Consider the following 27835-nt stretch of genomic DNA (forward strand, 5'->3'; position numbering starts at 1 on the left):
GAGTCCCACACTCAGTCACCATCTGACACACCTGGAAACAAGCCCTTGTCACACACACTAGAGACACTGTGAGATGCATGTGAAGACTTGGGATTCACCAAAGTCACACATAGACAACACTCAAAAAGCAAATACACACATGTACTCTCCCTTATTCATCCAGTATTTATTAGGGGTCTATGGTAAGCCTGCCAGGCCCTGGCAGGGGTGCAGATATTAGAGATACACAGATTAAGTCAGGCATCACAGCCCTTGCACAGTTACTGGGGAAGGAGTAAAGACACATTAGAAGTGAGAATATGGATAGAGTCACACAGAGCTTCTCAGAAGGTGACCTTCTACCCATTGTGAAGGACAAGGTTGGGGGCTCAGGACAGGGGAAGGGCAAATTCCAGGCAGAGGCCAATGAAACTGGACAGAGCAGCCAAGAAGAGGTAGGCAGGGGCCAAATGGTGCAGAAAAGTTCAACATTAGAAAAAATACTATCTGCTAACATCTGAGCTCTCAGAATGTGCCAGGCACCATGCCTTCATACATTATGTTGACCACATGCATTCCCTCTCCATGCTCACAACCAGAGAGTGTGAGGTAGTAGACATTAATCACTCTTGTTGTACACGTGATGGAACCCTTGAAACTCAGAGAGCCTGTGATTTGACCAAGGCCACACAGCTAGAAAAAGCCAGGTAGGTTTCAAACCAACTCTCCCAACATCTGCATGCATGACCAGCGGATTCCACAGACACCCCACAGGTGGCCACCTGGCCAGCCATGCCCTCACCGGCAGACCTGGACACGCACCCTTCCACAGGGGACCCATTAGTGAGGCACGGGAAAAAAAATTGATAAAACGTGTGGGCCAGCCATCCTTCTCTGCCTTGACATTACCTCAAGGAAAGGAAGGAAAAGGGGTCAGAAGACTAGGGGACAGCAGTAAGAAAGGGTTTAACCCAACCATTCCTTACACCCAGGAGGCCCCTCCAGTCAATTCCACTAAACTTACGTTGATATGAAGCCTCTGTTGTGCCTTTGCAAAGCATTTCTTCATCAAAGATCACAAGGAAAGAGCAAACATATATAGGCAAGGAGGCAGGCAGAGACACTGGAAGTTCAGTCCTGGCCCTCAAGCTCCTACTCCTCTGCTCCCATCACACCCCAGGACACAAGGCGGGCAGGGTACAGGTGCCAGTACTAAGGCAGAGGCAGCAGGCAAAGATGGAACTTTCTTGGTGGGAACAGGTCCAGAAGTTGGTTTAGTAAGCAGTGAATCAAATATGAACTCTGGGCCTGCAGAAATATCCTACTGGAGAGCATGCAGCCCTCAGAGGTCAAGTCAAGGCCTATGCCATCACCACCTCTGCCCAGAGCCCCACCCGCCCCGTGCCCCACACAGAACAGAGGCGCTCAGGGAAAACTGACATTTGGTTTTATTGTGCCAAGGACATTACAGATGGTGGATCCTGTCAACACCTGCAGGGCACGGGTGCCTCATCTGCTGAGGCTGCTCCCACTCCCCATGCTCAAATCCTGGGTAGGCGGTGGCCGCCATGATCCTCAAAGGCCTCCCACCCCAAGATTCCAAAGAGACCGGTGGTGGTAATGGTGGTGGTTTGGAAGCAATAGGAATGCAGCGAGGTCAGAGTCTCAGTGTCCAAAGCCCATATGACACCTGCCTCCCTGCCCCCCACCCTGTCCCGGCTCGCACTCTAGACCCTGCACACCTCCACAGAGCTGGAGGCTAGAGACAGCAACCACATCTTTGTGCCCCCTCTGTGGCCCATGGCCTGCTCCCAAACCAGAGATGCCGCCTTCACAGAGCCAATGCTGTTGTCTATATCATTTTGGATTGGTTGATTTTGTAAGATAAAAGTACACTTTAATAAAGAAAAAATTCAACATTGAAGGCTCAAACATTCTTGGGGTACTGGGAAGGGGAATTCCCACTTCTCCCTCGCACCTTCCCAGCATAACTGTGGAGTTGGGGGTAACAAATTTTTCTGAACTTGGAAGGAATGGGGGGGGCAGGGAGACTTTCCTCTGTCTGAATGTTTCTTCTCGGGGACTGCCTGGCTGCCAGTTAGTTTGTCTCTGCGTGCCTCTCACCTATGTTCGGCACCCTTGCCCAAGTCCCCTGTGGAATGCAGGGATGGTGCTGTGCAGGGGGCAACAGGGCACGTCAGCTGGCGTAGAGACGAGTGATGGTGGTGGTGGCAGCGATGAGAGGGGGCGCAGTGGTGGGTCAGCCAGAGGGAAGTGGGGAAGAAGGAAAGGAAGGGAAAGAGGGAAGAAGGCAAGAGGGAAGAAAGCCAAAGAAGGTGGGTCAGCACTGGAGGGCAGGAGTGGTGGGCGTTGGGAGATGGTCTCCAGTCTCTGGGTCTCCATCAACTCTTGTCTGGGGGTGGATCTCTGTGCACTTTGTTTTTCTTCATACTGTCTAGGTATTCCTGTTGGGACACTGCCAGAACCGATGCTAGGATCTCATCATCATCCCAGTCATTCAGACCTGCTGGGCCAAGAGGAAGGGGAAAAGGATGATGGAGCACTCCCAGTCCACCTTCTCTTCACCCTTTGCTGATCCCTGGCTCTGGAGAGACTCCATTTCTATGGAGAAAGCTCCTCAGGGCCTATGAAATCCCGTTCAGATCCCCTCTGGATACATCCCTTGGGCTTGAAAAATTCCTTTTTCTTGGGGAGATGGCCAGAGGATCTGAGAGCCCCCCTCACAGGACCTGCTGGTTCTTCCATCTCTCCCCAACTCCCAGCTGATCCCTGGCCCCTAGATAGAGGAGGCTTACCAAATGCAGAGGGGGACATCTGCTGAATGAGGGCCCGGCACTCCAGAGCAGGGTAGAGGGACACGAGAGGGGGAGTAGCCCGATCAGCCCCTGCCGAGAACTGGCTGCTTGTACCTGGGGCAGAGGGATAGTCAGAGGCAGGGCCCAAGACCTAGGTAGCACCTCCTAACCCTGGCATGCTCACATCACCAACTCACTGACCTGGTGCACATGGTGAAGGAGGTTTGGCAAGAGCTAAGACAGTGCCTGGGGAAGGGGGCTTGATGCCCAACTCGGTGTGCAGCTCAGGGTGCTCAGGTGAGGAGGCTGAACTCCGCTGCCGCGGGGACCTATTGGTCCACTCCTCTAGGCCACTGGAGGCTGCTGCTGTGGCGGAACTGCACGTGGCACTGGCTTTCCGGGGCTGCAGTGGGAAGGAGGAGGAGGGAAGGACCAACACCAGTCGTGACCCTCCTCTGCCCCATCCCTGAGGGCTGGCTCCCTCCCGGAATTCTGGCTATGATACAGTTTCTACATAGGCCACTATCATTCCTGGTCACAGAGCAGACCACAGGACAAAGGTAAGCTCCTTAATCCTCCCTCACACTCTTATAGCTAATCTAACAGGAAACCTGTACCTCCACCTTCGAAATCCAGAGTCCATCCCCTTTTCTCCTTCCTTCCTAGCCAGCTCCGCCATCAGTCACCACTGGGACTACTCTAGTAGCCTCTGCCTCACTAGTCTCCTGCTTCCACCTACCCCTGCCCTTTAGATTCAATGTTGCACTCAGCAATCAGGGGGGTCCTGTCCCTCCTCTCCTCACAATCCTCCCAATGGCTTCTGCCTCACTCACAGTAAAAGCCAAAGTCCTCACCACAGCCCACAAGCCCCTTCTCAATTTGGCCCCAACCCCTCTCTGACTTCATTTACTACATTCTGCTCAGCCACACTGGCTTCCGGACCGCACCCAAATCACACCAGGTGTGCCCTACCTCAGAGCCTTTGCTGGCCTTCTGCCTTGCCTGGCATATGCACTTAGCTAACTACCTTACCTCTGCAAGCTTTTGCTCACATCTCACCTGCCCTGAGGCCTACCTTGACCATGCTATTTAATACTGTGATCTCTCAGCCCCCTCAGTCCTACTCATTCCCTTTACCCTGCTTTACATGTTTCATTTAGACTACCTCTCAACTAGTCTATTCATTATGTTTACTGTTTATTTTGTTCCACTCTGCAAAATGTAAGCATCACAAGGACAGAGATCTGGGCCTGCCTGGCTCACCAATGAACCCCCTACACTGAGAACAGTGCCTGGCACAGACCTGTAATCAATATTTGTTGAGGAAATGACTCAACTCTTGCCAGCATCTACAGTCACTCTAAACTCCTTGTGATTCTGCAAATGCCTGCACACTCTGACTCCTCCCTGCCCTAAACATTCAACCTTCCTGTGTGAAGACTGACCAGAGCCCCATCTACTGGTCTCCCAGACAGGGTCAAGGGTCTTGCTGATGTAGGTCTCCCTCAGTAGACAGGGGGTCTTTGAGACTGGAGCAGGCCAGACCTGGTTTTACATCCTTAGCATAGAGCCTGACACACACGGACATTCAACAAAAGCTTGTCCCTCTGGAAGTGTCCCTCAATCCCACATCACCACCAGTGACAGGCCTCCCTCACTCTTTTGAGAGCTGGTTCTGCAAAGGTGTTGAGAGTTCTAAGGCACAGTGCCAAGACTAAGGCCAAGGTGCAGTACAGAATGAGCTGGAACTTCCTTCTCTCTCAGATGTCAAAACTGCTTAATTTTTTCTCCCTGTATGGGGGCAGAACATGAGAAGTACGGGGTTCTTGGCCAGGCCAGTGACAGAGCCCAGGACACACCTGGCTGGGGCCGCGGACCTGGCGGGCCTGTTTCTCTTGATCCCGTAGCCACTGCAGGTAGGATTCCCGAGCCACCTGCTCCTCAATGGCCTCATTTGTGGCTTCCCAGTCTGTGGCTCGCTTCTTGTCTTCCAGCATCTGCTGTTCAATCCATGACTCCTCTGATGTTTTTATGGCATTCTTCATCAGGGACTGCTCTGCAAACTGCAAGGCAGGGAGAAACAGGGATGTAGGGTGACACCCTCAACTCCAGCCAAGAGACAGAACTAGCTCAGGATTGTGGGCCTGTAGGCCCAAAAGAGAGGGGATAGAAAGGCAGGTACTCCTATTAAGCAACCCCCTGAGCCTGCTGCCTATTCATCAGGAAATCAGGGGAAGGCAGGCTTGGGTAGTGGGATTTGTCATTCCCAACTCCTATACTCACAAGCCCTGCTCCCAACCCCTAGACACTTTAACTGAAGTACTATGTCTGGGGCAGCCAGGTTGCTGGAATTTAAAGACGCCTCACCCAGTGATGACTCAGTTTCATAATGCTGAGGCCTTCTTCACCCATGCCCAGATGGGACAAGGAGAAAAGATCCCCTGACCTGAGAAGTTAGCTGTGTGTGCACAGGATGAAAGGAGTATTTGGACATTTAAGGGGGCAAGAGGACAGTATTCTCATGGTATAGGGTGTTGTGAGTTGTGGGACACTGTAGAAAGTACTTTTTGTCAGGCTATGAGATACAAGAGCATTTTAAAAATAAAATAATGAAAAAATACCAGAGCATATTACAGGCATTAAATGTAAGTATTGCTCGGTCAAATTCTAACAGTATTTTAATATAAATATACACACTACATACCAATGTGTGTGTGCACTAAGTTATGATGTAAAATATAATTTTTACCTATGTGTAATAGTCCAAAAAGTATGTAAAACTCTGTATTAGAACAAGTCAATTAAAAAATGGGCAAAATAGTCTAAACACACAATTACCTTATAGAAGATATACTGATGGCAAATAAGCACATGAAAAGATGCTCAACATCATTTGTCATCAGGGAATTGCAAATTAAAACAATGATGTACCTTATCTGTTGGAGATATCAGTAAGAACTGCAGCTTCACATAGATAGGGATGGTTACATAAAGAAATATTTCTAGATAAGTGTGTATGTGTGGGCTACTATACGTAGATTTCCGAGCTCTGTCAGCCGAAGGGGCCTAAAAGCAAGGGCACCCCAGTAGCAGGGAGCATACTCAGCACCCAGATCTTGGGTTTTCTTTTTCTAATTTTTTAATGTTTATTTTTGAGAGAGAGAGAGAGAGAGAGAGAGAGAGAGAGAGCGAGCGAGCGAGCGAGCGCGCGCGCGCGCGCGAGCGTATGCACGCACTAAGCAGGCTCCAGGCTCTGAACTATTAGCACAGAGCCTGCTGCAGGGCTCAAACTCACAAACCACAAGATCATGACCTTAGCCAGAGTAAGATGCTTAACCGACTGAGCCACCCAGGGACCTGCAGATTTTGGTTTCTAATAACATACTCCAATAAAGGGAACCAGTGCTCCTTGGAGAAATGGCAGATTCTAGAATTGGGGTAAAAAACATACAAGATGAACCTGGAGAACCTCACAGTGCCAGAAACGAAGAAAGTGCTATAAAATGAAACAAAAACAAACAAAAGCCAAAAATTTTTTAAATTTTTTTAATGTTTTATTTATTTTTGAGAGAGAGAGAGAGAGAGAGAGAGAGAGAGAGAGACATGGCATGAGCAGGGGAGGCTCATGCCATGTCTCTCTCTCTCTCTCTCTCTCTCTCTCTCTCTCTAAAATAAATGAAACATAAAAAAAAGCCAAAATTTAAAACAATTTACCACCACAATGATGGGGGTATCAAAGAGATGCAAAAACCAACCAAGAGAACTCTCAATACCCAAAACTGAAATGTGAGCATCAAAATCAATAAAAATAGTACTGGATTACAATCCAGTATAAAAGAAATACCATTGAGTCCACAGTGATATAAATAAATGGGGAACAAGACACAAATCTCCCTTGCAGAAAAATTTTACATAGTTTATATAGATACTACGTCCTCAAAAAGAAAACATAACCTTCACTTTTTAAGTGTGAGCTGTAGATAATGGCTTCCTTCCAAACAGGACAGTATGAAAAAGGGAATAGGGGGAAAGAATAATTTTACAGTGGAGAAAATCTGACAAACACTACTTCCAATAGCAATCAAGGTCAACTTCAACAGTCATAAATCATGTTCACAGTATATACTACTGATCTGATGTGATGAGAATGGCACTTTACCACTGTGATCTTTCTCCCTAAAACCCATAAACCCAGTCTAATCTAGAGAAAAACAAACCAATTCCAAAAGAGAAACATCCTACAATATACGTGACCAGTACTCCTCAAAACTGCGAAGGTCATCAAAAACACGAAAACATGAGAAACTGTCACAAATAAGGGAACCTAAAGAGACATGATAATAATAATGTATCAATATTGGTTCAGGGGCGCCTGGGTGGCTCAGTCGGTTAAGCCTCCGACTTCGGCTCAGGTCATATCTCACTTTCGTGGGTTCAAGTCCTGAGTCAGGCTCTGTGCTGACACCTAGCTCAGAGCCTGGAGCCTGCTTCTGGTTCTGTGTCTCCTTCTCTCTCTGCCCCTCCCCCTCTCGTGCTCTGTCTCTCTCTGTATCAAAAATAAATAAAACATTAAAAAAATTTAAAAATATATTTTTGGTTCAAATATTGTAACGAATGTATCATAGTCATCCAAATATTAATAATAGTGAAACTATTGGGCAGGGGTGGGAAAAGCAGGAAGAATACATGGGAACTCTATACTATCGTCTCAATTTTTTGGGAGATCTAAAACTGTTCTAAAAAATTAAGTCTAGGTGTGCCTGGGTGGCTCAGTTGGTTGGGCATCTGACTCTTGATTTGGGCTCAGGTCATGATCTCCCAGTTCGTGGAATCAAGCCCAGCTTCGGGCTCTGTGCTGACTGTGAGGAGCCTGCTTGGGATTCTCTCTCTCCCTCCCCCCATGGCATGCATGCATACATGCTCTCTCTCAAAATAAATAAACATTAAAAAAAAAGTCTACCAAAAAATCCATAAGGCATTCCAGTTTTTCAAAAAAGAAAAAGAGGAGTGGCTTGGGTGGCTCATGTAGTTGAGCATCTGACTTCAGCTTAGGTCACGATCTTGCGGTTTGAGAGTTCGAGCCCCACATTGGGCTCTGTGCTGACAGCTTGGAGCCTGAAGGCTGCTTCAGATTCTGTGTCTCCCTCTCTCTCTCTGTGCCTCCCATGCTTGTGCCCTCTCTCTCAAAACATAAACATTAAAAAATAATTTTTAAAATAGTAATAAAGGAAAAAGAAAAATGAGTGATCAGACCACAGAAAGTCATGGGTGAATCTTATAAATATGTAGTAGTATGTGTGAGAAGCCACTCTGAAATACTGTAGGATTCCAATTCCATGACATTCTAGAAAAGGCAAAACTAGTCTGTAAACAGATCAAAGACAAAAACAAGGAAAACTCAGAGAAATGGTCAGAGCCAAGAGGAGCCAAGAAACTAAATGTAGTATGGCATCCTGGACTAGATAAGATCATCAGGGAAAGACTGAGGTCGTTTAAATAAAGTACGGTCTTTAGTTAATATATCAATATTGCTTTCTAATTGTGACAAATGTTCTATGCTGACATGCTAATCAGACTGGGGAATATGGAAATTCTCTAATCTCAGTAATTCTGTCAATCTAAAATTGTTCTAAAATTAAAAGTTTACTTAAAAAAGACAAAATAAAAAAAACCCTACATTGGAGGGTGTGTTGGTGTTAGGGTGTGCGTTTCCTTAAATCAGGCAGGGGCACTTTCGGTTTATAGGAAGTGAAACCTAAATAGAAGATAGCAAAATCCCCAAAAGAGGACTGTTTATGAGAAAGAATGAGAATCTGTCAGCATGTGCTGGAAAACATCCTGCCACCTTCTGAGTACCTACTAGGCACCAGGCTCAGTGTTAGACACTTACTGTATAGGCCAGATGACTTGTGTAATCTGCCCTAGGTCCCACAGCCAGTAAGTAGTACAGCCAGGCCCGCACTTCAAGTCTCTGAACACAGCTGTCTATAACTGCTGAGTTTCAGGAAAGGATCCGTGTGGGTGCCAAGATACCCATCCCAAGCCCTGGTTTACAGTTCCCAGATAAACCTCCATTTCCCGAAATGCCAACCATCAACAGGCATGAAAGATGGGTAAGCCAGCTCAGACAGGCAAATGGAGACCACAGACAGCCCTGAGATCCCCTTGAGTTAACTCCCTAATTTTACAGAGGTGAGAACTCAGGGGCAACTCAGAGAAGGGACAGGACATTTTTGTGGAGTAGGGCAGAACTGAAACCCCAACAGATGTCTCTGGCCTCTGTATCTAGCAGTCATCCTGAGTAGGGGGACCCACTTACCCCCGGTTTGAATGACGGCAGGCCTAGCCCCACACCAATGGTGGCCTTGTTGGGATTCACCACTGAATTGTAGTGGATATTCCGATGGTAGCTGACGCGGATTGGTTCATCCTCATTTTGATGGATCCCATGGAATGTGTTGATGGGTTCTGCAGAGAAAGAGAAGGAAGGAGCATCCACAATGGGCCAGGCAGGCAGGCTTGTACCAGGTGCAGTCAGTTGCTCACCTACCCACCACAGAAGTACCTGTGCTATACTGATACACCTCCACGGGCCGGTTGTACATCTCTGCCATGGCCTGCATCTCAATGTGGTTGCCATGGCAGTTGTTTTTCCGCTTCCTGTTGATGTAGGTGGTGAAGTCCTCTGTGACATAGTTGGAGAAGTAGTCAGCATTCTTCATCTGCAGAACAGATTGGAGGGTCAAGGTCTGTGGGGGGAGGAGATGCACCCACACAGCCCCCACCCCAAGGCCTCTGCAGGGTCTCACCAGATAGTCCATGCAATGCTTTCGCACAACCTCATGCATGTCCTGGTCTCCATATACCTGGTCAGCTGTGGGGACAGGAGAAAGGAGAGGCTGGGGTTAAGAGCTACCACCAGAGAAGAGTTTGGAGTCATGGAACATCCTTGGTGGTGGAGGGCTGGGGGCCAGAGAAACTCCTTTTCCTACACTAAAGGCCTGGAGAATGCTTGGCTTTGTGGGCTGGAATGGGGTCATGGAAAAAGAGGCAGGCAGGGACAGTCTTTAGGAACAAGAGTACAGGCAAGAGGAACACAACCCCAGTACTCAGGCAGATGGACTTGTCCAGGGTTTGCCCGGCCACTCAGACAAGTCAACAAACATTTTAAGTCCCCTAAGCGGCCTTGAGCACCAGCAATTCCACGCTCCCCCTTCACTCTTCACGTGAGGAAGCCAAGGTTCAGGGTGAGCTTGTGGCTTCACCAGGGTCACACATCAAGTGAGTCTGATGGATTCAACTCTAGAATACAGTTTTCCTGACTCCTGGGAGCCAGCATGGCCTTTGTAGGATTAAAAAATAGAAAAGAAGAGACAAGAAAAACAGCTGGGCTCCAAGCCCAGTTCTGCCAGGTACTAGTGAGCTAAACGACTAGAGGCAAGCAACCCAAGTGTTCCGAGCCTCATGGGCCTCACACATAAAACAGGAACAAGGGGGATGACTCCCTGGCAGGCCTCTTGTGGGATCAATGAGATAATGGGTACAAGGTGACTAGTACAGGGCTTGGGACATTCACTTAACGTATTAGAGTCCCCCACCCATAGTGGGGCCTGAATGTGGGGTACTATGAAGGTGACAGAGGTGAATAAAATCCTGCCCCTGCCTACAAGACGCATGCAATCAAGCAAGAGAAATAAGACACGTATGAACAGGACTTAAGCTTAATTCAGGAAAGGCAGCCTATGGCCCAAATGGTCTAGGCATCATGGGGTTTTGGTCAAAATAAGAACCAGGCTCCTCTCGCCTCACTCTGAGGATCTTCACACATGCCATTTCCTCTTTTCAGGGCTTTCTTTCCATCCTCCTCGACTGCCTAGTCAAACACCCATGTGTTCTTTATACAATTCCCCATCCCTCCCAACCTCCAGAGCACTTCTATCACCAGATTTATCAAAGATGTGTGCAGACTTCCTCTGCCTGAGCACTCTGACTTCGACTGAGGGCCAAGAGAAGTTCACACCACTTCAGAGCCCAATACAGTATAAGAAATCTTGAAGAGCTTGCTGAGTGGATGGATAGGCTGGGGGAAGGCAGGGAGTCTTCTCTCTGGGAAATTAAAGTGGCCTTGAAGACGAGGCCTGCCTGGTGTCCACTGGCTAAGACCAAGAGGGAATTTCCCTTTGTGTCCCCAAGAAACGCTGCTCTGATGGGATCACCCTGGGGCAGGGTCACATCCCACAGGGAACACCAAAGAGTTCTTCCATGACAGCCAGTTTGCCTTAGAAGAATTGCTGGAAGAATGCCTTTGCTGCCCTCCCCCTTCCCTCCCTGGAGAATTCTGTGAGATAATGAGAAAAATGTTACTTCTGAGACAGAAAACGGGGCGAATGCCTGTCTCAAGTCCTCTTCGGAGGTGCAGAGGCCTGAGGAGGAGGGTAGCTGTGAAGGCGGGAAGGGGTAGCCCCTTCACCGATGTAAACAAGGATGTGGGTTCTGTGGCCACACTCTCCCCCACCTCCCCCCAGCAGCACTTCCAGCAAGTCACGTGCCCTGCGCACAGGTTGGGGGCCCCCTGCTGCCGCCTTTCTTAGAAGCCAGGACCACAGAGCACTCTGTGGCTGCCGAGAGCTATTTATGTAGAATGAGCTTGGGGTGCTGAGGAGTCAGTGCTGCCAGCAGCTGCAGTAAACAGGAACTGAGATGGCGGCAAAAGGGTTAAACAGGGGCCGGCCTACCAAGCTCAAGGAGGTGGCTGAGATGTTCCTAGGGAAGGATCAACAGGCATTTGCAGGCCTGGGAAATGGATCTACCTGAGTTAGATGTCAGATGCAAGAAAATGGAAGGGGAGGCTGTGGGACAGGGAAGGGAGCATTGGGAACCTCATGTAGGTCCCCCCGCCCCATTCCCCTGCCATTGTCTCTTTTGCTTTAGCAGAAAGGCTATGCTGCCTCCTAGCTGTGTGGCACTGGACAAGGCCATCAAGCTCTCTGGGCCACAATGTCTTCTTCCAAGACGTGGGGAAAGTAACTCCTCTTCCTTTTACAGGGAGCTGTCAATACTAGGGGTAGGCTTTGCTGAATGCCTAAGGTGTACTCGGTGTTCAAAAAATGGGGCTCCATTTGTTGAGTGAACGATGACTCTTTCAGATGGCCAACCATCCACAAGTCAGTCAGAATGTCACTGGAACCACTTATTAAGCCCTTCCTCATTTCTGTCACTCCCTCAGCCAGAGGAATGCCCCAAACTTGGAAGTCTGGCTATCTTTCCTCACACATGCAAGACTGGCTCTCTACCTTTACTGAATTCAAAGGTCTACTGGTCTACCTTCTGTATCCATAGTTCAAATCTTTAGCAACCAAATTAGTATCAAATCAATAATACAGGCTTCCCAAAACAGGGCCCTGAAATGTGGGGCAAGGTATGACTTTACCTTCCTACCTATCTCCAAGATATCCCCTTCTCTCTTCAATTCTAAGATGGACTGATAGGTGGTACCGTGCATGCATTTAAATCACAGCTTTGGTTAGGGATGGTGGTGGCACGGTATGACTCACCTAACTGATTAGAAGATATACCCCAGTTTGGGGATCATACAATGTGAAAGAAAACGTGTATCTGAACCAGCAAAACAGAGCAATACTACTACCCCAAAGAGAGAGAGAAGAAGAGTCTTTACAGTGATCCAAGGCAGGGACAAGCATCCAGGGCAGGGCAAAAACACAGGCAGCCCTCACTGAGGCAGTGCTTGCCTGACTTTGCTAGCCCCACCTCAGTCCTCCAGAAAGCCTTCCTCCTCCCAGAGGGTAGGCACATGGGATGAGGGGCTGGGCTAGGCTGGATTTCCCTGTGGGGGCCAAGGTGGGGGAAAGGGCCAATGGACCTGCAGAGGTAGGGGAATTCAGAGAACTTGTTTTGATAGAAACTGAAACTCCTCCTCTTGCTGACGCTGCACTTGTAGGCAATGTGCACCTGCTTTCCCTTCCCAGAGTCCAGCTGAAGGGGGTCCCCCACTATCTCACCTCTGTCCCCAATCCAAAGAGGGCTCAGAAATCCTCAGGAAAGCACTACAACTGGTTCCATTAAGCCCTTTTCACATTCCAACTTCTTCTATCTTCACCCCTCAAAAAGCTCTATTTTACATAGGAGGGATACTGAGCTACAGAAATGCAGCACAGCTGGCCCAAGGCCACACATCTGGGAAGGTGAAGGTGAGGCCAGGCTCTCAAGGAATAAGGGTGACTTCAAACACTGATGCTCCAGGTGATGTTACCTCCACTACCAATCCCCCTATCACCTTAGTCACCTGACTCCCTAGGGCAAGGCCTGATTCTGTCTGCCTCAGTTTCACCACCAGCACAAACAGGAATCAGCTGGAATCCAGGAAAGGCCTGGAGTGGGCAGAGATTACAGAGAGGTCAGGACCACGCACCTGTCCTTTCTCTGATCATGCTGAGACCAGCACAGAAATGCACACGCACACACACACACACACATACACCAGCAGATCCTGCCAAAGGCATTCCCTGAGGCCAAATACCCATACCACCCTGACAACTACAGAGACCTACTGCATTCAACAAGTAGTTGCCCTTGCCACTACCCAAGAAAGACTAAAGGCTGGACAGAGGCAAGGCAGTACAAACTGAGGACCCCCACCTCCTTCCTACTCTTTGCCAGGGGCTTAACAGGAGGGAGGAATAGCCAACAGCTCTAACAGACTTGCCTCAACATCCTTCCCCAACTGCCTGGGGGAAGGTCCCCCAAACCTCCATAATCCTTCCTCCTTAGGCTCCCTAAAATAAAGTCACTATTTGCCAAAGAGTTATGTGCAGAAGCAAGACAGGAGAGCCTGGGTAGTCTAAAGGAGTTTAATTAAGTATAGGGCTCTACCATTTGTTTTAGAGGCACCTGGGACCTCCCTCCCCACCAGGCTGCTGCCTGCCTGCTAGAAGAGCCACAGCAAATTCTGCTGAGGACAGAAAAGGAAGCTTGGTGTCTGCAGGGAATCTAAAAACAAACCACACAAGTGTGTGTACACACAGGAGCAGAGGAAGACAGGAACCTGATCTGTTCCCCACTTGCCTCCTGGCCCAGTGTGAATTCCAGCCCCACTAAGGAAATGAGCCACAAAAAAACACCTCACCTGCCTATCAAGGAGCTGTGGTGTGCACCTCGCCCATGGCCCCAAACGGCACACCTTCAGTGGGGGAGATATCCTCAACTCAGTTCTCTTGACAGCCTGTCTCTGGGGGCAAAATTAATCAAACATCCATCCCTCCAATGCTGATGGTCCAGGCTAATGTTTCTGGGCCCCACTATTGTAACATGTACAGCTGCAGCTCTTTCCTCATGGCCCATGCAGACAGACACACGTGTGATCTCCACTCTGTCCACAGAGGCCAGGGCCAGAGGTTTTTGCTGAGTCAAAGCCAGGTGGGGAGAGGGCAGGAGAGAGGCAGACTCATGTTTCCAGGAGGAGTTTATCTGAACACAGCAGGGGCAGGGTGGGCCACCGGATACCTCAGGAACTCAGGCTTCTACTTCCACTCCACCCAAGCCTTCACTGATGCTCACAAGTCCCCAACAGGAGGTAGTGGGAGAGAGCAGTGAATACTGGTTCACACCACGGACGCCTGGACCACAGAGGTAAAACAGAGGGTAGAAAGCCACTTGCCTCAGGATTCCCAACAGTAGAGAACTCCAGGCTCCTACTTGGAGAAAATAAGGCCCAGAAAGGTCAAGGAATATAGCTGAGGTAACCCAGCCAGCTGACTGCAAAGCTGAGAATGTAGGAATTTCCAGAGTCATAGAAAGAATGCGTCCTTGGGACACCTCTGGGTCCTCATGCCAGCTCTACCACTAATGACCCTAAGTGTGTTATTTCCCTTTTCTGAGCCTCAACCTTCTCACCTGTCTCACCTGTCTCAAGTGATAATGATCTCAATTTTGTAGATGAACCTGAAGCACGAAGCTGAATGCCAGCCAAAAAAAAACCAGGGTCAACAACAGAGTGGTCTCTGTGTGTGCTCCAACTGCAACCTTCAGTGACGTGCTCCTTCCACTATTCACTGCACAGCAGGAAGTAGGAAACCTGTAGGCCTTCTCACTGGAGCTCAGTGCAACTACCACCTATCCCTGTACAAGCTAGGCTGGAAGCAGAGGGGCAGCAGAAAGCCTGAAGACAAAGTCCCCTTCTAGGGCACATGTCCTGTGCACTCTGTTGCAGGGAAACCTCCAGATGAGGCCTGGAGACCCAGCGACCATGTACTTCTAGAGAGAGAGGCCATGGGCTTCTGAGGTTTTACAGAGAAAAGCCAAGGGCAGCCCAGTCAGGGGAAATGTGTAGCCATAGTGCTGATAGGGAAAGGCCTTCAACCTGCCGTGGTCAGCTCTTCCTATAAGCTCAGGCCTTTTACTGGAAGGCCTATGGCGGTGGGGGCAGTGGTGTCAGAGGGTGCTTGGGGAAGTCAGCTAGATGAACACACATGAAAATATTGCTGTTGATATGGGTTACTGCCTAAGCCAGGTCTTTACTAGCCCCAAGATCTGCCTCAAAGATTGCCCAAGACCAAGATACCCAGCTACATTCTCTTACATTCACTCCACCAGTAGCCCTGTTTATCCCACATCTTGCCTGAGGTTTCAGTACAGGGCCTAGGACCTAAAAGGTCCCCACCTATTCTCTCTGCCTTCCTTGGTCCAAGATGCCCCCAAACCCAGTACTTTTTCTAGGAAGCATTCCAGGAGAACACAGACTTGAGCCACAGGGGAAGGAGGATTGAGATTTTTCCCAGCACAGACCACTGCCTGAACCTCTTCCCCTTGGTAGACCTGGGAGGCAAGCACTCACTCTATGTAAACTTCTTCCACCCATTCAACACACATTTGTGGCTCTGAGACACCACTGAAAACAGCATTCAGGCTTTACCGATGCTACTGTTCTGGAGGGCCTACTAGCTGTCAGGTACTAAAGGGATTTACTAAAGTAATCTCGTTTATCCATCACAACACTGGGTCTCTCAGCCTCCTGTTACAGTCTTGGAAATAGGCTCAAGAAAAAATGCTGGTTGCCCAAGTTCACACTAAGAAACAGTAGCACAGCCAGAAGTGGAGCCTGAGTCAGTCCATCCCACCCGTAGTCACAGGGGCTAGCCACAGAGAGGACAGTAGACCTTGTAGGGATTCAAGGAGTTCTTCAGAATCAATACCATTTCACAGATGAGGAAACAGAAGTTTTTGAATCAGGGCCAGAACTAGAAGATAGCGCTTCTGACTCCCAGCTCAAAGCTGCTATCAGAGGGCCCTTCTTCTTCGAAGATTATCAGAGCCCCAATGGAAGGGTCAGATCACATTCCTCAATTTCCCTGGACACTAGCACAAGGCCTTACAACTGCCTATTCAGTCACAGGTTCAGAGCCAGAGGGAGCTCAAAAATATTGCTCAGACTGGATAACTGATGGTATTAAGGAATTATGAATGTTGTGAGGTATAATAACAACACTTTGGCTATGTTAGGAAAAAAGAGAAAAAGATTCCTTATTTGTCAGAGAAACATACATAAATATTTACTATGAAATAACCCAATGTTGGGGTTTTGCTTTAAAAATACTCTTGCTTCAAGAGTGAAAAAAAAAGCAGGCAAGGTAGTGATAAAACAAGGCTGGTCATGTGTTGATGACTATTTTGAAGATGAATGATAGGCACATGAGGATTCACTATTCTACTTCTGTGTAAGTTTAAAAAAATTACATGGCCCCAGGGTGACAGCAGTGTGCTATGGTTAAGAGCATGGGCCTCAGACTAACCTAACCTAGAGACTCTCGACTCTTCCATGTACTACCTGATCTTGGGCAAGTCACTTCCCCACTCTAAGCTGCTTTTATCATCTGACAAATGGAAACCACAATAGTCCCTACACTTACCTAGCTTGGGGGAGAATTAAAAAGGGTTTTCTTTAGTGGCTCACAATGCAATCTTTCCCCACGTATTATTTTCTTTATTACTGTTATTATTACTTCTGTGCCACCACACTGCCTCATCACCAAAGGCTAGAGGCCAGATACTAACTTGAAGCTGGGGCCTGGACTCCCTGAAAGACCAGTAAACTGTACCCTCAACCCTGTACCAGGGATTACTCCTAAAAATAAGAAATAGCTCAGGGGCACCTTTAGGCCCCTGAAGGCTGAGGCAGAGACTCACCTACAGCCCGGAAGAGACAGGCGCCATCCTCCTTCATCTGCTTGATGATGAAGCCCTTCTTGTCCCTCAGGGCTTTTTCAAACCAGTGTTCCTGCTGGAGGGAAGAGGTAGAGGTCAGCAACAGAAAAGACCTGTACCCCCTCCCCATGGTCCTGCCCTCCAGTTCCTGAAGGGCCTAGCTAACTGGCAGGGTCAAGCTCCCAGCCCTGATCGACACTCCATGCATGCATATGAAGAGGAGTCCCTTTCTTTCAGGGAATAAGTCATTGTGTGAGAAGAAGACCTGCTCCCAGAATGGCCTCTGACTGACCCCCTGCTGACTATGTTGGGAATCCAATGCTTGACCTTTCCATAGGCAGCCAGAGGCCCAGACCCAGCAAGTACCTGGAAGGCGGGGGGGGGGGGGGAAGCAGTGGAGAACTGGCTCTACCTCAGGGAGTTTCACCTGGGGACCCTCTATAGTCACTTAGGGTAGGGAAAATGTTGAGGAGTCAGTAACTGGCAAGAGCCTAGATCCCAAGCCCTACATATAGCTAAAGAATGCCAAGATATATTGTATAAGGCAAAATGCATGCAAGGTATGACCTCACAACTGAGCAAGATTAACATATGTACTTATATGTATACAAACATGTAACATGTTGTATGGAAGACCATACAACAAAATATCCCTAAAAGTTGGCATTACAGGTGATTTTATTTGACCACCTTAATGAGAAGTATGCAATCCCTTGGCGGAAATTCCAAAACTCAAAAATCTTTGAAAACCAAATGTCTTCCTCTAATTCATCCGCCATCATAACCTGACCTGAGCTGGTGAGAACCTATTTATCCCACTTGGAGGTGAACATTCAAACATTTCCATGCAGAACCATTCAGGCGTTCATGAGGTACTGCCACAGACTCCACCAGAGGTGTTACCTGACACACAGTACACACATCAGCTAAGTTTTCTAAATTCTGAAATTTCTCTAAATTCCAAAGCACATCTGACCCCAAAGGTTCAGATTTACTGAGCCTGGACAAATGTATATTTTCAGACTTAAAATAATGGAGGGGCGCATGGGTGGCTCAGTTGGTTAAGCATCTGACTCTTGGTTTGGTTCAGGTCATGATCTCACGGTTTGTGGGATCGAGCCCTGTGCTTACAGCATGGAGTCTGCTTGGGATTCTCTCTCTCCCCCTCTCTCTGCCCCTCCCCTATTCACTCTCTGTGTTTCAGGAAATAAACTTAAAAAATATCTCTGGGTGCCTGGGTGACTCAGTCGGTTAAGCGTCTGCCTTTGGCTCAGGTCATGATCTCACAGTTTGTGAGTTCGAGCCCCACATCTGTGCTGACAGCACAGAGCCCACTTCAAATCCTCTGTCACCCCCCCCTCTTTGCCCCTGCCCCACTCACTCTCTCTTAAAAATAAACTTAAAAAAAAAACCTCTCTCTCCCTCTGCCCTTCCCTCTCTAAAAAAAAAAAACGGATAGGCAGAAAAAAAATATTTAGGGCAGGGAAACTACTGTGTATGGTACTTTATAAGTGGGTATGTGTCGGGGCACCTGGGTGGCTCAGTCAGTTAAGCATCTGACTTTGGCCCTGGTCACAATCTCATAGTTCATGGGTTCAAGCCCTGCATCAGGCTCCATCCCAACAGTGTGGAGCCTGCTTGGGATTCTTTCTCTCTCTGCCCCTACCTGACTCATGCTTTCTCTCTCAAATAAAATATAACTTAAAAATTAAAAAAAAAAATAGGGGCGCCTGGGTGGCTCAGTCGGTTAAGCCTCCGACTTTGGCTCCAGTCATAATCTCACAGTTTGTGGGTTTGAGCCCGCATCAGGCTCTGTGCTGACAGCTCAGAGCCTGGAGCTTGCTTCTGATTCTGTGTCTCCTTGTTTCTCTGACCATCCCCTGCTCACACTCTGTGTCTCTCTCTCTCTCAAAAATAAACATTAAAAAATTTTTTAAATAAATAAAGTGGTTATATACCATTATTCATTTGTCCAAACCCATAGAATGTACAACACCAAGAGTGAAACCTAATGTGAACCGTGGACTCTAGGTGTTTATGACGTGTCCTACATGGACACTGATTGTAACAAATGCACCACTCTGGTGGAGGATGTTAATAATGGGGGAGGCTATGCATGCGTGAGGGCAAGGGATATATGGGAACTGCCAGTTCAATATGAGAACTCTTCTGTTCAGTTAAAAAAATTTTTTCAATGTTTGTTTATTTTGAGAGAGAGACAGAGAGGGAGAGAGACAGAGCATGAATGGGGGAAGGGCAGAGAGAAAAGGAGACACAGAATGCAAAGCAGTCTCTAGGCTCTAAGCTGTCAGCACAGAGCCCAACACGAGGCTCAAACTCATGAACCATGAGATCATGACCTAAGCCCAAGCCAGACATTTAACCAACTGAGCCACCCACGTGCCCCTCTTTTGTTCAGTTTTGCTGTGAACCTAAAAGTGCTCTAAAATATTAAGTCTATTAAAAAAAAATAATGTCCACGGGTCACTTAAAACATACTTTCCATTTCAAAACAAAACAACTAGAAGCAGCAGACCTTTCTCGGGTCCCTCACGCCCTCTGCTGGCCACCAGAGGCAGCCAACTTTACCTAGCATCCAGGCTAGGGACCAGAAGTCCCAAGCCTGCTCCTTTGGGACACCACGCTCCCCGGGATTTATAGGATCTGACTAGACAGAGGGGATCACCTCTCTGTAGGCCACTTTTCCCCAGCTCAGGTGAGCAAAATTCCCAACAGAGTAGGAAGTACAGGGTCTGGAGGCCAAAAGCTCTGCATTCCAATCCCAGCTGTCACTCACTCGCTGCATGATTTCAAGTATACTGCCGTTAACTCTCCAAGCCTCAGTTTCCTATCAAACTGGGGATATGTGATCTACCTGATGGAGCCATCAAGAAGCTCAGAGGATCTTCAAGACCTGAAAAGGCTTTGTAAATAATCTAAGTCACCAGTCACAGAAGGGTCGAGACTGGCACAGAGACCATGCACAACTGAGAGGCCCTCAGAGAGTCCTAGGTGAGTGGCTGGACAGTAAGGGATGAAGAGGGGATTGACCAGGGAATGCCCAGCAGCCCACCATTAGGGCCCACACTCCAGGAAGGTGTTGCTGGCTTTCCAGAGATGACAAAGGTACCCAGAAGCCCTTAATGGGCTCCACAGACAGTAGAGACTCTTGTTTGTGCACAACAGCCCAGCATCCAGGTGCCTCTCTACAAACCAAGAGACTGTGGACTAGCCAGTTCCCCCAAGTCCATCCCTGCCCTGCAGGGACAGCCATATCCCAACACCATGGCACTTGCCCTACCCAAGGGTCACCAGCTGGGAAGCTACAACTACGACTAAAGGTGCAGAATGGACAGAAAGAGAAGTTCTAAAAAAGAAGGGCACACAGCAACCTCGTGCCCTCAAGTGTGTGTGCAGGGGGGGGAAACGAGATTGAGGTGATCAAAGAGGATGAGAGGGGCCCCTACTTATTCATCCAACAAAAGTTTACCAGGCAGCTTCTAAGTTAGACCCTGTCTGTACTAAGGCTGGCAATGAGGACGGAGAAATGAATCAGACTTGGTCTCTACCCTCGATAAGGTCACAAATTGCCAGGGGGTAGGGAAACAGGGAAATGACCACACAGAGGGTGAGCAGGGCAGTGAAAGAATTGAACAAACAGTGCTATGAAACACAGAGGAAGGGACCTGGCCAGTCATTAAGGCTTACACCTGAGCAGAGGTGCCAGCTGACCAAAGGATTAAAACGTGCTTGTTAACTGGGTAAGAAATCACTTCTGGGGACACCTGCCTGGCTCATTTGGAGGAGCATGTGACTCTTTGTCTTGGGGTTGTGAGTTTGAGCCCCATGTTGTGTGTAGAGATTAAATAAATTAACTAATTAAAAAAATCACTTCTGCCACAAAGCACCAGGGATGCCAAAGGCCCAGCAATAACTCCAGACAGCGGAAGTCCTGGGTAGGACCCTGCAGGTAAGCAGGGCGGGGTCAGGAAGAAAGATGAACTCATATTTGCCAATTGCCTGCCCCATGCCAGGTGCCTGATGCAAAAGGTGACTTCACTTAATTATTCTTACCACAGCCCAGCTGCCAGTGAGCATTATCCTCATCTGACAAAGGCAAAAGAGCTAGGGTTTAGGGCACCAGCAAAGCCTAGTATAGAGGTTATAGGAGAGGCCTCATGAACCACAGTGTGGAGATACCTGGCAGTCCATCCTAGGAAAATCCTGGTTTGTCCCTAAAAATGAAGGAGGCCTGAATCTGGAGGCCAGACCACTACCTACTCACTGGTGGGTGGCCTACAGCAGCCTTAAGGGCTTAGACTCTGGATGAAACCCTGCCTTTCCCTTTGGGGAAAGAAAACAGGAGGTCATGGTCCTGGGCTCCAGTAAGACTTTTGAGTTCTAGGAGCCTCTAGCATAGTTTCCTCCTTCCGCAGCTGGACAGGAACCTCTGAGAAAGATGCCAACTTGGGAACAATTTAAGAAAGTGGCCCAGGAAGGAAAGGCTTGTGGGAGAGAGGGCTGGGGGCTAGCCCTGCCATTGTTAAGTTTAAGTCACAATGTTCTAGCCAGAGAAAGTCAAGTCTGGATCATGAATCTTACAAGGCCACTGCTGAGCCTGTCGGTGAGTCCCTTCCACATCTGAGCCTCCATAAGGGAGCTGGACAAAGTTCTCTGACATCAGGGGATCCCAGGAGTAAGACTCTGCAACCTACTGGACCAAAGGCCCAAGAGAAGTTGAAGCAGACTGTGGGACCCAACTGATTTAGGTTAAAACCCAGCTCCACCAATTATTAACCATGTGATGAACCACTCTGAAAACTCCACAGTATTCCAATCTGTGAAACAGGATAGGAAGCATCTCAATAATAGAGTTACTGGACAGACTCCAATATTACATGACTTTACCCAGTAGACTAATACTTAATGGATTCCCTTCTTCTCCCTGGAAGGGTAGCAAGAATATCCCTACAGTACACTGAATGATGACCACCCACAGGTATCAGAGGCCCTAAACCTGGAAACTGTAAATGGTACTTTGTAAGGAAAAAGGGTCTTTGGGGTGTGATTAAGTTAAGGGTCTTGAGATGGGGAGATTACCTTGCAGTATTCAGGTAGGACCTAAACGCAGTTACAAGTGTGAGGAAGACGTGACACAGAAGATGAGACCACGCATAAACAGAGAGAACAGTATGAAATCAGGCAGAGGTTGGAGTGATGCGATAACAAACCAAGGAACACTGGCAGCCACCAGAAGCTGGACTACTGGACTCTCCTTAGAGCCTCTGCAGCAAGTGTGGCCCTGCCAACACTTAGATTTTGGCCCAGGAAACTGGTTTTGGACTTGTGGCTTCCAGAACTATGAGATAATACACTTCTGTTGTTCTAAACCACTCAGTTTGTGGTAATTTGTCACAACAGCCACAAGAAACTAATACAATCCGCTTGTAGCACTCGCTGGTGTGAGCCATGAGGCAATATGGCCTGATTCCCGTCCTGCAGATCTACCTCTCTAGCATCCCCCCAGGGATTAGAATGAAGGCAGCAGAAGCTTGGAATTCTCCCTCCCAGTCTGGGAAGCTGCTGACCCTGCCTATCAATGAATGAGCTGCCACTGAAGACAGAGGGGGCAGGGGAAGATGGCAGCAGAAGTGGCAGCTCGTGGGCAGATGTCTTCCCAGAGCTCGTGGCCAAGAAGTGTTTAGTATTCTGGCCTTCACAGCTCTGTCCCAGGAAGTCTGATGCCAAGACCACCCCTCTCTCCCCCCAAATCACCCAGGGACACTGGCTCAGCTCCATGGGCAAAACACAGGCAACCAATCCAATGAAAAACAGAGGCGCACTGCTCTCTAAGGAGCAACACAAGCTCTCCAGGGTGAAGGAATGAGAAAGAAGCGAGGCCCCAAACCTACTCCCGGGCCACTGAGGAGGCAAGGGGAGAGGGTTGGGTTAAAAAACGAAGATTCTATCATTCTTCAACAAAAGGAAATGAAGTATGGTAAAACATGGATGAGCCTTGAAAAGAATATGCTAAGAGAAAAATACCCAGATACAAAGGCTGCACGTTTAGGATTCCATTTCTATGAATTGTTCAGAATAGACAAATCAATCAAGAAGAAAAGTAGATTAGTAGTTGCTGGGACTGAGGGATGGGGATGGTACAGGGTTTCTTTTGCAAGTGATGAAAATGTTCTAAAATCGATCGTGGTGATGGGTGCACGACTCAATACACTAAAAGCTACTGAATTGTACACTTTAAATTGGTGAATTCTATGGTGTGTGAATATCTCAATAAAGCCATTAAAATTGAACTCAAGGGCTTACAGCACTGTCAGAGGAGAAGGAAGCCAAACATTGCTTGAGACTTTGTAACAGACCCCCATAAGCCAATGGGCCTTACCCAAAACTTTCAAAACAGGTAGGGAGAGTGGCGGGCAGGGAATCAAGAGATTACAACCAGCTTCTGAAAAATGAGTCCAGCCTCCCTCCTCATTATTACCCATTTCAAAGCTGGAGAAACTGAGGCCCAGAAAAAGGAACTGCCTGAAAGATACAGAACTCAAATCCAGAAGGCCCAGGCGAGAACCACATCCTTCTATAAGACTCTGTCTCCCCACCAAAGGAACTGGAAGGTTCCTAGATGCCAAATGAAAGATCTTTTTGCTAACAAAGCTTAATTGTTATAAAGCCTCCCAGGAACAACCTAGACTGTCCTAGGGAAATTTCAAGAGAAGAAATCCACCAAGCTCTGAGGTGGGCCAGGCACTCATACACTCCATAAGCCCAGGCATGGGTGGACTTTTGGCGGGGGTGGGGGGGGGGGGGGGGGGGGGGGGAAGCAAACTGAGAGTTTGCCTGAAGTCATAAAACAGCCAAGCAGAAGACCCTAGGGTTTGAACTCAGGCCTGCCCAGCTCCAAAGCCCCCAATTTTCCCCCACACAGCCATAACTTCACACCATCCAATAGGCCCCCTGACAGGCAACCCCCAAGCTCATTCACCATGACACAGCTGGGCATAAATCACTGCCTGCCAACCCTCAACTTCACACTGAACAGACACTTGCCCTGCCCACCAAGTTTGGGTGGCTGGGAGGGAAGAGAGTGGCAAGGGAGAGAAGGAAAGGAGCCCAGTTTTTCCTCAAAAGACACCCACTAATCTCTGTCACCTCCAGATCCCGAGGGCTTTGGTATGAGTTCCCTAAAATCCCAAAGCTCAACGACACCTCACCACCTCCTTACCTGACCAATGAGGAAACCGAGACCAGAGAACACAGACCTAACTATTCTGGTTCATCCAGCAAAGCTCCAGCAGAGCCAGAGTGGGAACCCAGGTACTCTGGCTACAGTGCCAGGTCCAGCATCTCTGACCACTTCAGCACTGCACACCCCATTCTTAAAATGCTCTGCGGGGTCCTCAAGCTCAGGAGACTTACAAGTCATTCTTTTTACAGGGTAAACTCAGTAAGGTAGCCATGTCTGGAAAACAAACCTCTGACATCACTACCTCCCCAGCACCAGAACCCCAGGGTGCCTAAAGAGCTCCTAAAATCAGTAGGGGTAGTCCCAGCATCCAAACAGATAGGAAGTCTGAGTAGTCAGAACAAGGATTCACTATCTGGGTTTCCTCTCACCAATTTATCTTTCCCATGGGATCTAAGGGGCCTCCAAGGCTACAAATGTCCTAGGTGACAGTTCAGGATGAAGACTAGGACAGCAGGAAGAATCTCCCCTCTTCTTATCCCCAAAAAGCCCCAAGTTGGACCAGGTGAGGCAGAAAGAAGCATCTTATTCTCCTTTTGTCCCAAGAAGTGTGAAGAGAAGAAAAGCCTTCCCCCTGTCATTGGGAAGGCACCACAGAGTTTTACTACCACGCATGTTCTTATGGTGGAGGGACTCCCAGCCTAGAAGATGCAAAGGGGATGTAAGATGTCTTTCCAGTCACCATGGCAGCACACAACTTTCCTTTATGTCCCAGGGACCGGGGATGTAGCACTCCCTAGTTTTGTGGAGGAAAGGCAGCCTACTACAATCAGAGAGAAACTATTCCTGGCCTTGACCCTGTAGGCCCAGACAATTTATTCTACCCGTAGTAGTAAAAGGTAGAAAGAGAGCAAGGACAGGGGGCTCAAGATGAGGCCCTGGCCCCTGTGAAGTACAGAAAGATTTATCTGAATCAAGGGGAAGAGGAATATGGATAGATAATTTCCCTGGAGTGGGGATGTCTCCAGTAAGAAAAAAGCTTCTTGAAAGCAATTCAGGAAGCTCAGAATATTTCTGATCCTGGAAATGAGAAGCAAACAGAGCTGGGTCAGGGAGAGAGACTCAAGAGTATCTCCTAGTTTTTGAGGGGAGTCCTCAGCCCCCAAGTCCTCAGTACCTGGCAACCTTCTCATAGAAAGTAGGAAGATCTTCCTGGCCTGTGGAGTCTCAGGTAAGGGGTTCTTATAACTATATAGCACCTGGGTCCTTCTGTTAAATGGGGGAGGGCTCAGGCCACACTGGAGAGGCCCTCATGTCCCTCTCCCTAAGAAAGGATTGTCTGGTTGTGGGGAGGGGTAAAGGGCCTCATACCCAAGGGGGACTCGAGCCCCTCCTTAAGATAAAGGATCTCTTGTCCCTGAGGAGTTTAGGCCCCTGGGAAAAGGTTGAGACTCTTCCTCAGAATCCTGTCTTATTCAGGTCCCCAAGGGGAGGGGGAAGTTCTCAGAATTTAGTTTACAAATGGTCTGAAGCTCAAGTACCCCAAACAAAAAAATCTTAGGTCCCTCAAAGGTCCCTAAAACTGGGATATACCTATGCTATCTAAAGTGAGGTGACAATTAGTACTTTCAGGATAGATTCAGGTCTCAGATCCTAAGGTGGGTGAAGTGTCTCATGTACCTCAAAGTTTAAACTGTTAGGGGGAGACTCAGGGCCTTATTTTCCAGGGACTCTGTATCCACGTCCCCAAGAAAAGGGTTGTGGGGCTCAATTCTGAGTCCTAAGGTGGAAGGAGTCCTCCTGTTCCTGAGAGAACCTTAAATTCCTTGAGGGAAAAAGACCAGACCCCATCTCTAGAGACACAGCAGTCACTGGGGATATTGATGGATCCCTTGTCCTTGAGGGCAAGCTCAAGGGTCCTTGGTGCAATGGGTCTCACGCCCTTGATCCATGGGAAGACCTCAGGCTCCATCTCTGGGATTCCATGCTGCCCATGTCCCCTGAAGAGTGGTATCTGGCCACAGTTCCCAAAGCAGGGATCTTACATCCCTGACAAAAAGCTAAGGCCCTTGGGGCAGGGGGTACTCAGATCAATGTTTCGGGGGGAAAAGAGGGCTTTTAGCACCCACAGTATGTTTCAGTCCTTCGTAATTAGGGTAGAATTTCATACCCCTGTGTTTGTGTCTGTGGGGAGGTGTCTCAGACCCCCAAGGAGAACACTCAGATACCAATCCTTGAGGAGAAAGGACCTCTAAGACCTCACCTTTCATGGGACCTTTGGGGGGGCGGTATCCATCTCCTGAAAAGGCTTCAGACCCAGTCTCTGCAAGCCCCAGTTCATAAGCAGGAGGCGCTTAGTCTCAAGTACCCAAAACAGTGAGGCTTATTTTCTTGAAGAAAGGCTGAGGCTGGGGAGGTGGGGGAAGAGCTGAAGATCTACCACTTAAAAGAAGCTTAAGATCCTAGACAAAAATTCAGACTCTTGTCCCCAAGGAGGTGTCAGACCACTGAAAGGAAGCACAGACCCCTGTCACCTGGAAAAGAGATGAATCTCGCATATACCCTAGTAGTTTCTGGTCCCTGAGTGTTAGTTTTGGCCCTTGTCCCCAAAGAGAAGGGAATCTTCTCTCCCCGAAAGTAATCTTATTTCCCTAAAGAAAAACTAGAAGATACCTTCCTCTGAAGGGAATACATTTATGTGTGTGTGTGTGTGTCAGGCTCCTGATTCTAGAAGACAGAATCTTAGGCCCTTGAAAGAATGCTTAGAACCTTTAAGTAAGTCTCTGGAATCTTAAGGATTCCATTGGAATTCATGGAGTGATTCTGTGTTTTTTCTCCCCTGAAAAAGAAGGGGAGGGATTGTCTCAAGCTCCTGAAAACGGTTCAGATATCTTGGGGACACTCAAACATGTTTGAGCTTTCCATCCCACATGTGTTCCCTTGAGGAGGAATCTTAGACGCTTATCCCAGAGGAAAGAAAATCTCAAAACACCGAACGGGTAAACCAAGGTCCCTGGGAGTCATGAGACTCCTCTCTCCGGTGGCATTCCCACTACGGGCCCTACACGAGAACTTCTCAGGGCCGGGAATAATGGCTATGGGTCCCAGAAGAGACCATGGACTCCATCGTTAAGTCCGCCATCTTATTTGGGACTTCTAACCCCCAAGTCCTTGGTGGGAGGTGGGGAAGAGAGTGTCTTAGGCCCCTAGCACCAGAGAAGACGTAGGTCCCTTGGGGCGACCTCAAACAGCCTTCCTTGGGTCCCTACCCAGTCTGGGGATCCCACCCACCACATCCACTCCCCTATCACCTCCAGCCCATACCTGCTCAACGGTTGCGGGGTCCATAGCCTCGATGCGAGCTGCAGCAGCTTCGTACTCGTCCTCACTGTTGTAACCCGCGCCGACCTCCTCATGCTCCGGACTGCCCCCGCCAACCGCTCCGACCCCGGGCGCCTGACGCCGCCGCTTGCTGTGGCCCGGTCCGGAGCAGCAACCGCCCACGCCTACGGTTCCACCCACGCCCACCACCACGCCCGCCGCGCCCACACCCGCCGACGCTGAGCCCAGCGCGTCCCCGGGACCACCGCCGGGACCACCAGGACCCCCGCAAGGAGGAGGA

At 48.7% G+C, this 27835-nt stretch overlaps 1 protein-coding gene across 2 annotated transcripts; it reads right to left on the reverse strand.

Moving 5' to 3' along the window:
- Positions 1–151: 151 nt before the first annotated feature.
- OTUD5 (OTU deubiquitinase 5) lies at positions 152–27659 on the reverse strand. 2 transcript variants are annotated; one of them, XM_029929608.1, is made up of 9 exons: positions 27538–27659; positions 16995–17085; positions 9605–9669; positions 9361–9517; positions 9115–9263; positions 4655–4858; positions 2997–3198; positions 2796–2909; positions 152–2503 (listed from the first exon to the last, which is right to left on the reverse strand). In XM_029929608.1, exons 1-9 carry the CDS (start codon positions 27559–27561, stop codon positions 2382–2384), a joined length of 1128 nt encoding a protein of 375 aa, XP_029785468.1. In that variant the 5' UTR covers positions 27562–27659; the 3' UTR covers positions 152–2381. The 2 variants fall into 2 exon arrangements, with proteins under 2 accessions (XP_029785468.1, XP_029785469.1); XM_029929609.1 differs by having other exon boundaries at positions 4673–4858; positions 16995–17088.
- Between the last annotated feature and the right edge of the window lie 176 nt (positions 27660–27835).

The sequence above is a fragment of the Suricata suricatta genome, chromosome X (genome assembly GCF_006229205.1).
Source record: "Suricata suricatta isolate VVHF042 chromosome X, meerkat_22Aug2017_6uvM2_HiC, whole genome shotgun sequence".
In the NCBI taxonomy this organism is placed as follows: domain Eukaryota; kingdom Metazoa; phylum Chordata; class Mammalia; order Carnivora; family Herpestidae; genus Suricata; species Suricata suricatta.

What these genes read in the sequence shown, in the direction of transcription:
- OTUD5 (XM_029929608.1), bottom strand. Translation starts at nt 27,561, where the DNA reads ATGGACCCCGCAACCGTTGAGCAG. An exon ending in AGCATTGCATGGACTATCTG is followed by an intron (nt 9,518 to 9,604) that starts GTGAGACCCTGC and finishes TCTGTTCTGCAG; the next exon opens with ATGAAGAATGCTGACTACTT. An exon ending in TCCTTCACCATGTGCACCAG is followed by an intron (nt 2,910 to 2,996) that starts GTCAGTGAGTTG and finishes CCTCTGCCCCAG; the next exon opens with GTACAAGCAGCCAGTTCTCG.